General features: G+C 43.4%; 1 protein-coding gene across 3 annotated transcripts in view; it reads left to right on the top strand.

Moving 5' to 3' along the window:
* Positions 1–10,000, top strand: part of LOC121711792 (1-phosphatidylinositol 4,5-bisphosphate phosphodiesterase beta-1-like) — a 147,394-nt gene that overhangs the window by 101,500 nt on the left and 35,894 nt on the right. For all 3 annotated transcript variants that reach the window (XM_042095628.1, XM_042095629.1, XM_042095630.1), the window contains exons 12-16: positions 1,512–1,594; positions 2,561–2,645; positions 6,406–6,580; positions 9,178–9,282; positions 9,930–9,997. In XM_042095628.1, the coding sequence (XP_041951562.1) occupies positions 1,512–1,594; positions 2,561–2,645; positions 6,406–6,580; positions 9,178–9,282; positions 9,930–9,997 (516 nt within the window). The remainder of the gene's footprint in view (positions 1–1,511; positions 1,595–2,560; positions 2,646–6,405; positions 6,581–9,177; positions 9,283–9,929; positions 9,998–10,000) is intronic.

The following is a 10,000-nucleotide window of genomic DNA, read 5'->3' on the forward strand; positions in this document are numbered from 1 at the left end:
TCCTCTTCTCTCCATCCCATAGTCATCCTCCTCTCTTTGCTCTCCATCTCTTCTCTCTATCCTCACCCCATTCCTTCCTTCTTACCTCTTCCCTTCCTTCTCTACACCTCTATTTTGCATCTTTCTATCCTCTCTCCATTATCTGCTGATTACATTCTATTTTGCATCTTTCCATTCTCTCTCCATTATCTTCTGGTGACATTCAACTCTTTCTTCTTACCTCTTTCCTTCCTTCTCTACACCTCTATTTTGCATCTTTCTATCTTCTCTCCATCCTCTTCGGTTCACATCGCTATCTTTGCTCAAATTCAGCTCTTCCTTCTTGCCTCTTTCCTTCTCTTCACCTCTATCTCTCCATCTCCATCCCAAAGTCAACTCCAAATCAAAGATTTTAGAACAGAACTCCGCTCTAGAATCTTTGCTCGAAATCAGGCAACTTTAGTGTACAGTAACATTAAAAAATCAAGTAAATGAAGCAGGGAAGAGGAAAGATGGTGGGAGTGAAGTTGTATCTGAAAGAGAGAAGAAGAGGGAGAGAGATATGCAAAAGGATTAGAGAGGGAAAGAGAGGGGGATAGATGAGTGTGAGGCAGATGAGAAGAGAGAGGGATAGATGAGTGTATGGAAGATGAGAAGAGAGGGGGGTGAATGAATGTTTGGCAAAAGAGAAGAGAGTGGGATGAATGAGTGTTTGGCAGAAAAGAAGAGAGGGGGATGAATGAGTGTTTGGCAAATGAGGGGGATAGATGAGTGTGTGGCAGAAGAGAATATGTAGAGGAGAGAGAGCACAGATGGACAGATAAGATATACAGTAGAGGCAGAGGAGAGGTGCTAGAGTCATGTAGGTGGGTTGTCTGTGAGAGTGTCTGTATGTGTGTGTCTGTGTGTGTCTGTGTGTGTCTGTGCATGTGTTTGTGTGTGTGTCTGTGTGTGGGTGTGTCGACATAATAGCGTAATAGTGCGATAATGGAGTTGAATCTTCAACACGAGGAGTTCATTTGCGCTCCATCAGCGGGTCAAATGACTGGTGGATGGACTTGCACTCGGCTTCAGCAAACTTTGATCACACTATTAAGGGCCTGACATTGATTGCCTAATGAGATCCCCAAGTCCATTACAGCTGTCCCAACTCCCCCTCGTCACTCTCATGGGGGGGTCAGTATGATGGCAGATTGAGAGAGTCTCTATTGGGAAGAGAGGAGCGGGCAGTAAAAGGCTCTGAATTTGTTATGTGGACTTAAACTACTCATTACAATTTAGTGCCCGCAGCGATGATTGGGCTTTTATTCTGTTTTGCTGTGTGGGGGAGGAAATTCCATCCATTAATGGCTCAGGGCGAAGCTGGACCCGTTTGGAACTGGTGATAGGGATGGACTTGATTGCTATTGCTTGTTAAATAGAGGTTTTTGAAAAGGCCAAAAAAACCTCTTTATCTTTGCAGCTATCTCATCTTTTCAATTCTCTCTCTCTCACTCTCTTTCTCACTCTCTCTCTCTCACTCTCTCTCTCAGGAAGTCATAGAGGCCATTGCAGAAAGTGCATTTAAGACTTCGCCATTCCCCGTCATCCTGTCCTTTGAGAACCATGTGGACTCGTAAGTTCCCCCAACTCAAATGAGCGAATTAGTGAACACACAGAGCACACAGTGAACACACAGTGAGGTGAAGCACACACACTAGTTCCTCCAACTCAAATGAGTGAATTAGTGAACACACAGAGCACACAGTGAACACACAGTGAGGTGAAGCACACACTAACCTGGAGCACCTTCCTACAACCTTCCTACAGCGGTGCTCGGGGAGCAGTGAGGGGTTAGGTGCCTTGCTTCAAGCCCGAAGCCCTAACCAGTAGGCCACGGCTGCCCAAAACAAAACTGTGTGATTTCTCTTTGAATACTGAAGGGAGGGGTGACCTACCTCTCTGGTGTATTTTGTTCGGGCCTTGGTTAAAATATAATGTAGGCTATGCTGTTTTGGACAAAAGTGTCTGCTAATAAATTTAAATATAAACATAAACACAAACAAACACAGCTTCCTGCGCAATCACTGACTGAAGTCAGGAGTCTTAGATGAATAGCCTGTAGGCTCGTTAATAGTCATTGTGTCTACAGATCTAAAAATATGAAATTTACATGATGAAAGTGTCGCTGGTTAATGTAGTCCTCTCCTTATTGAAACTGGCCCCCATTTCCTGGTGTTCATATAAATCATGTTTTAAATATTTTAATCACATTTTGATATCAGTTATTTAGTGAAGATGGGGGATGCTGTTTTTGTGTAATGAGATGTTTCTGATCTCCCAGGATGCCAGTCATTTTACTGAAGTTTGTGGAGCATATCTTTAGACTGGCCTACTTTGCCTATCTGTGTCATATTGATTAATGCAGTTCTGTTTGGCAGATAATATGAAACTTAATGAGAAAGGGAAAATAATCAATTCAAGGAACAGTAATTGAGTATATTTGACTCTGTTGGTGTGTGTGTGTGTGTGTGTGTGTGTGTGTGTGTGTGTGTGTGTGTGTGTGTGTGTGTGTGTGTATGTATGTGTTCTTATTGGACAGCCCGAAGCAGCAAGCGAAGATGGCAGAGTACTGCCGGTCAATATTCGGAGAGGCACTGCTCATAGATCCACTTGAGAAATACCCGGTGAGGCCATTTAAACACACACACACACACACACACACACACACACACACACACACACACACACACACACACACACACACACACCTCACATACACCCTAAACACACATACAACACACACACACACACACACACACACACACACACACACACACACACACACACACACACACACACACACACACCTCACATACACCCTAAACACACATACATTACACACACACACACACACACACACACACACACTTGCAGCCTTATTTTCCACCTTTTGCTGTCTCGGTACGTCTTATCTGAGCTGAGGTGCAGTCACTTCTCACTGTGGGTTAAAGGGAAATGAATTCCAGCTCTCTCAGTGCTTGGCCAGTTACTCAGGCCTTATCTCACCACAACTATCCACTGTGCACACAACACACACACACACACACACACACACACACACACACACACACACACACACACACACACACACACACATACACTCACACACACATACTGTACACACACGCACACACACACACACACTCACACACACAAGCACAAGCAAACGCACACACACCACGCACTCTTTCTACACACACTCACACACACGCATACTCATACACCACAGACGCTGATACACACACTCACACATAAACCCTGTCACCCTTTCTCTCTTTGTTTATCTGTCTCTCGCTCTCTCTCTTTCTCAATTTGTTTCAGTTGCCCTAGCTACCAGTTAAAAGCCTGCATTGTGCTTGTGTACCCCCTCCCCCCCCCCCCTTTCAGTGTTCGTTGTGTAACACCCCCCCCCCCCCCCCCACACACACACACACACACACACACATACAGTACACTAACAGTACACTAACACACTCACAGTACACTAACAGTACACTAACACAATCACACACATACAGTACACTAACAGTCCTGGCCCCTTTACTCCTCCTCTATTACTGTTCTCTATACCTCTTTCTCTCTCTCTCTTTTGCTCTTTTTCCTCTTTCCTTTTTTTCCTTTTGTGTGTGTGTGTGTGTGTGTGTGTGTGTGTGAGAGTTTTTGTGTGTCTGTGGTGGCTGGCATGTAAAAACATTTTTCGGGTTTTTGATAAAATCCAATATGGTGGGAAGTGACGTAATGGGGTGTGTTGAACTTGACTGGATCCAAGAATTCCAATAGTACCTCATTTTTGAAAATTGGGCATACCAATCAAAAGTTTGTGCATAAACCCATGTCTATTTTAACCTGTTGGTGGAGTTAGAGCGCTCAAAGTATTGACACGTACTGTAAGTTGAGAAAAATCAGTGTGCCAAATTTCATAACTTTTTACCAGATGGTTCTATGGGCTGTTGTCCCAATGGCAGAAGACAGTTGTATAGTAATAATAACAATAAGAAGAAGACAAAGTAGAAACACAGCTTCACTGCTTGGCCCCCAATGATACGAAAAGGTACAAACACAATTACTGCTCCAGGCAAACAACACTGAGTGGAAAGATCTTGGACAAAAGATAACGGCAAACCTCTTTTTCTCTCCCTATTTAACTCTCTTTTCCTCTCTCCCTTTCTCAATTTCTCTCTTTACCTACCTCATCTCCCTCTCTCCCTCTCTCCCTTTCTCCCTCTCTCCATTTCTCCTCATCTCCCTCTCCCCCTCTCTCCCTCTCTCCCTCTCTCCCTCTCTCCTCATCTCCCTCTCCCCTCTCCTTTTCTCCCTCTCTCCCTCTCTCCTCATCTCCCTCTCCCCCTCTCTCCTCATCTCCCTCTCTCCCTCTCTCCTTTTCTCCCTCTCCCCCTCTCTGTCTCTCCTTTTTTGGCCTGTTTTAATCTCTTTCCATCAACTTTACACAGATTAATTCTGTTTCCCTGTACTCCTCCTTTCTTACCAAACTCAGACACACACAAATACATGATCGTTCCATCTCCCTCTCTCTCTCATTTTTGTTTCGCTCTGCACACACACACACACACACACACACACACACACACACACACACACACACACACACACACACACACACATACACACACACACACACACACACACACACACACACACACACACACACACACACACACACACACACACACACACACACACACACACACACACACACACACACACCGACATTCTAATTTCAAGTCTTTCAGTCTCTCTCATATTTAATCACAGAAGAAACACAAAGGCATTTAGACATCTTGCGCTTTTCAAAAGTCCTATTTTTAGTCGGTCGGCAGGACTCAAGCAGCAGCTTTGGAACTTTAATGTTTTGAGTGATTGCGATAGCACTCCTCTGGGATGTTATTGTCATTCTGACATGGGTTTGGGAGGAGAGAGGGAGGGAGAGGAGGATGAAGAAGGTGGGGAGGAGGAGAGAGGGAGGGAGAGGAGGATGAAGAAGGTGGGGATGAGGAGGAAGTCGCCGACGAGTTCAACTTCAAAGGTCTCTCTCTCTCTCTCTTTCTCTCTCTTTCTCTCTCTCTCTCTCTCTCTCTTTCTCTCTCTCTCCCTCTCTCTCCATGCAAGGATCTATCAAGAACACCAGTGGAGAGAAACCTCAGTTAGTCTTCAGCCGCTTCGCCGATTTGAGCGTGGAAATTAAATATAAATGAAACGTGCGACTGAACATTAGTGCGGCTTTTGATGTAGCACAGACACTGCTGGCTATATAGGCCATTGAATTGCCAGTATTTCAGGGAATATGTGAATAGAAATTAAATCGCTTGGTCTGAATTAAAACGGTATGAGTTAATAATGACCTTTTAATTGAAAAGCAGTTTCGATGATTGTGTTTACATTTGTGTGGATACGAGTTCAGAAATGAATGGAATGGAATGAGCGAGTCAGTAAGGGGATCGGAGTGTAACACTCAGATCACAGTGTCAGTATGGGTGTAGTGTGTTCCAGTGAGTGTTACACAGTGTCAGTATGGGTGTAGTGTGTTCCGGTGAGTTTAACACTCAGATCACAGTGTCAGTATGGGTGTAGTGTGTTCCAGTGAGTTTAACACTCAGATCACAGTGTCAGTATGGGTGTAGTGTGTTCCAGTGAGTTTAACACTCAGATCACAGTGTGAGTATGGGTGTAGTGTGTTCCAGTGAGTGTGAATATGAGCAAATTACCAGTGCACCTTCCGTTCACTTTAGTCTGTTTGTAGTATGAAAACCAACAACTAAAATATGAACTACAGCTTGCTATGGTTGATCTGCCTCTAATTAAGCAAGATGACACCAGTGGGAATGGGGTTGGGGTTTCCAAGCTGTAATGACCGAAAGGCAGTAAAGGTTGTAAAATAAATGTGATTAATGCTTGCAAAATAAACTCAGAAGGTTAAATGCAAATTCATCTCTGATAAACTTCCTACAGTGGTATTAGGAAAGGTGGGAAAGATAGGAAAGATATTTTTAATATCATATATTTCCAGATGTATTAATATGCTTACCGGTACACTTCTTGCAAGTTTATTCCTATCCCAACTGTAGCTCATCATTATGATTCACACAGACATTTGCGTGTTTTTGCAAACACATGCTAACACAGCATATCCTCTGCTTCCTCCTGTTGTTGATGTTTTGTAAGCGTTTTTATAACCTGTTCCAGCAGTTAAGTAGAACTTCTCCCCAACTTCTCCAAAATGCTTAATGTGTATAACATGCACTGACTGTTATAAATAGTTTATAAGCATATTTACAACATGCCCTGGCTGATAATAATGTCTAATAAGCATGTGTATTACACCAGCTATTAAAATCTGTTAATAAGCATGTTTATGACATGTTGCAGCTGGAGCCTGGTGTGGCTTTGCCCAGTCCCATGGACCTGCTGGGCAAGATCCTGATCAAGAACAAGAAGAAATCCCACAAGGCCGATGGCAGCACCAAGAAGAAGCTCACAGAGCAGACGTCTAATCCCTACAGTGACACCTCCAGCATGTGTGAGCCTTCCTCACCCAGTGCAGGTACACCTCCTCATGATTATATCTCCTTACTGTCACACCTCCTCATGATTACTTTAGTCTAATAATCTCCTTACCATCACACCTCCTCATGATTATATCTCCTTACGTCACACCTCCTCATGATTACACCTCCTTACCATCACACCTCCTCATGATTACACCTCCTTACCATCACACCTCCTCATGATTACATCTCCTTACGTCACACCTCCTCATGATTACACCTCCTTACCATCACACCTCCTCATGATTACACCTCCTTACCATCACACCTCCTCATGATTACACCTCCTTACCATCACACCTCCTCATGATTACACCTCCTTACCATCACACCTCCTCATGATTATATCTCCTTACCATCACACCTCCTCATGATTACACTTCCTTACCATCACACCTCCTCATGATTAAATCTCCTTACGTCACACCTTCTTACTGCACACCACCTCAACGTCCCATCTCTTTAATGTCACACCTCCTCATGATTACACCTCCTCACCATCACATCTCCTTACTGTCACACCTCCATCACCACTCTTCATGCATTGCACACATTCACGTCCTCCCCTACAGTGACACCTCCAGCATGTGTGAACCTTCTTGACTCAGCAAAGTTGCACCTCCTCATGGGTTACACCTCCTCTTCCTCTTACCGTACACACATAATCCCTCTCTCCTGCAGCGACACGTTCAGCATTCCATCTCTAAGAAACCACACTTAACCTCCTGTCTACACCTCCTCCCCAACAGTTACACCTTCAACCAAGAGAGAACAGGTTCTTGAACTGGTTCCATTCAGAATTCTTTGAACGTTAGAGCCGTCTAGAGAATCAGCCCCACATTTCCACCAGTTTTGAACAGAACCCAAAAGATTTCTGTCTCCAGGTGTTCCTGTAAAACTGATTGGGGTTCAGTAGATCAGAGATGGGGAACTCGTGCCATCACTGAAGGACCACAGAGGGAAAGAGGTTTAATTTGTTCCATGAGTGAGGGTAACATTACACTCAACACACTTTAAAAAAATATATTAGCACAATCAACATAACAGATAAGACACAGCAATAACTCAGTCAAAACAGCAAGATGACTTGACGGGGTTATATTGAGTGCACTAATATTTTAGTGCATCTTTTTTGTAATATTTTCTTCTCCCTGTGTGTCTTCAGTCAATATCGGTGGTTTATCTTTCCCTTGTATTGATTCTCTTCCTCCCTCCCTCCCTCTCTCTCCCTCTCTCCATTCCTCCCCCTCTCCTGTGGGTCTGATTGTTTTCATGTGTGCTGCAGTAGACATTAGCGCACAGAGCTGTGAGTTGCTGAATGATAACTGGCAGTGTGGTCGATACTGCTGCCATTTACCGATGGTCACTCCTGGAAGCATCATTTCAGTCAGTCTCAAATGTTGGGAAGTGCCACACCGCCATCTACTGGTCAATAATGGTCATTACATGTGGATTTCCAATTAATGGCAAAAGTGTATATCATGATAAATTAAAAAATGAACAGTTACAGTGAAAGGAATGTGTGCCAAAATATTTAACAAAAATATGTTAACAGTGCGGGAACTTGTTATAGTCTCTTTACACCCTGAAATACACTGTAAGTAACGGTCACAACAGTTTTTTTTCCCCAGAAGAAATAAGCACTTTTGTAGAAAGCTATAACAAGCATTTCGTATTACATGTGTACTAAAAATCTTGGCCCAAATCTGCAGTGTGTCCAGTACGTCCATTGCACTTGCTAGGAGAAAGATAGAGTGCTAAGGCTGCTGGGAAATGTTGAACCTCCAGCCAAAGCAGGCAACATGCCTGTGACAAGAACAATGACTAGCTGGCGACAGCTATGGTTTGAGTTTCGCCTGATACAGTTTCTCAATGTATGGCAAGAGCACTGGGTCTGTGGACACTGCTTTGTATACGGGTTTGTGTACAGCAATTTCCTGTGTATTAGCTGCATTGTGTATAAGCCGCAGGACAGTGTTTTATGCAAGTTAAAAAAAAAACTAAACCATATTAATACCATATTAACTGCCCCTGTGTATTAACCTCATAGCTGAAGAAATTTTGTAAAATCAATGTATAAACCGCGGCTAGTAGTTGGGAAATTACGATACCTTGCTTCAAGTCCACGGGTCCGTACATTTGATTTGTAATATGTGCCTATGTTTCTTTTATACTTCTATTCTAAACTCAATTTCATCACTAATATACCAAACACTTTTTCTGTACTTTTTCATATCCTCTGTCTTCAGCACTTTGTTACAGTAGATTGATCATTAATCTGTGCTGTCCATACCCTCAACAGATAGATCTGTCGATAGCTTGATTGTGATTGTTGTTCCTCATTTGTCAATCATTTTAGCTATAAGCATACCAAGTGAATAATTGTATGAATGGTAAAGAAGGAACACGCCAACTTTTTAGAAAATAATATTTGCCGTCTAACCCAGAGTTACATAGGAGGATACATACCCGTCTTCTCTCTATGCGTGCAGTAACCCAATTTGACACCATTAGCCTAGCTTAGCATAATTCACTGGAAGTGGGTTGCACCATTTAGCCTTTAGCCCCTGGACTGATGTTGTTGTCCTCGCAGGGTCGACGCACCATGAGCCGGCTGAGCGGGAGCGAGAGCGGGACCCCACACAGCAGTCCCCACCTGAGGGAAGTGAGGGAGGCTCACAAAGGAGGAAGTTTATCGGTACATATGCTACACCATCACTGCACTGCATGCACACACACACACACACACACACACACACACACACACACACACACACACACAATTCATGACCTTAAACCTGTGATATAGATCTAAAATAGTTTTGAGGAGGAATTTAAAATGTCCATTACTGGGGATTGCTTAAAGCTGCAGTTGGCAAGTCTGACAGATTGAGGGGATTTAGCCAAAATTTTGAATGTTTACTACTCTCATGCCCCTCCCCCACTACCACCGAGCACCCTCTCATCGAGTTTGTGCTCGTCAATGCGCACCAGACTGCACCAGACTGTGATTGACAGTCAGATCTCACACAGCCCTGCTCTGATTGGACCAGAAGAACCGGAAGCTATGGATTTTTGCAAAACAAATAACAGGCTCTAGGTGGAGGTAGAAGTGCGTTATTTTTTCTAAAACCGGCTGATTTATGTTCTTCTGTCGGAGCATAGGGTCGGTTTCAGTGAATATGATCAATTTTTTTTTTTTATTTCATGTCACATCACAACCATTTGTACACTTCTATACATAACTTTGTCAGTGTCAGGTCAGTATTGTCCTGTGAGTGCTTATTTGCTTATTGAAACACTCACCATTATAAATATATATTGTTTTGATTATGTGTGTAACAGGTGAGGTGGAGGTAGACAGCGAGGAAGAGGAGGATGATGACGAAGAAGGAAAAAAGTCAGTGGATGAGGTA

Source organism: Alosa sapidissima, chromosome 6 (assembly GCF_018492685.1).
Source record: "Alosa sapidissima isolate fAloSap1 chromosome 6, fAloSap1.pri, whole genome shotgun sequence".
Taxonomy (NCBI): Eukaryota; Metazoa; Chordata; class Actinopteri; order Clupeiformes; family Clupeidae; genus Alosa; species Alosa sapidissima.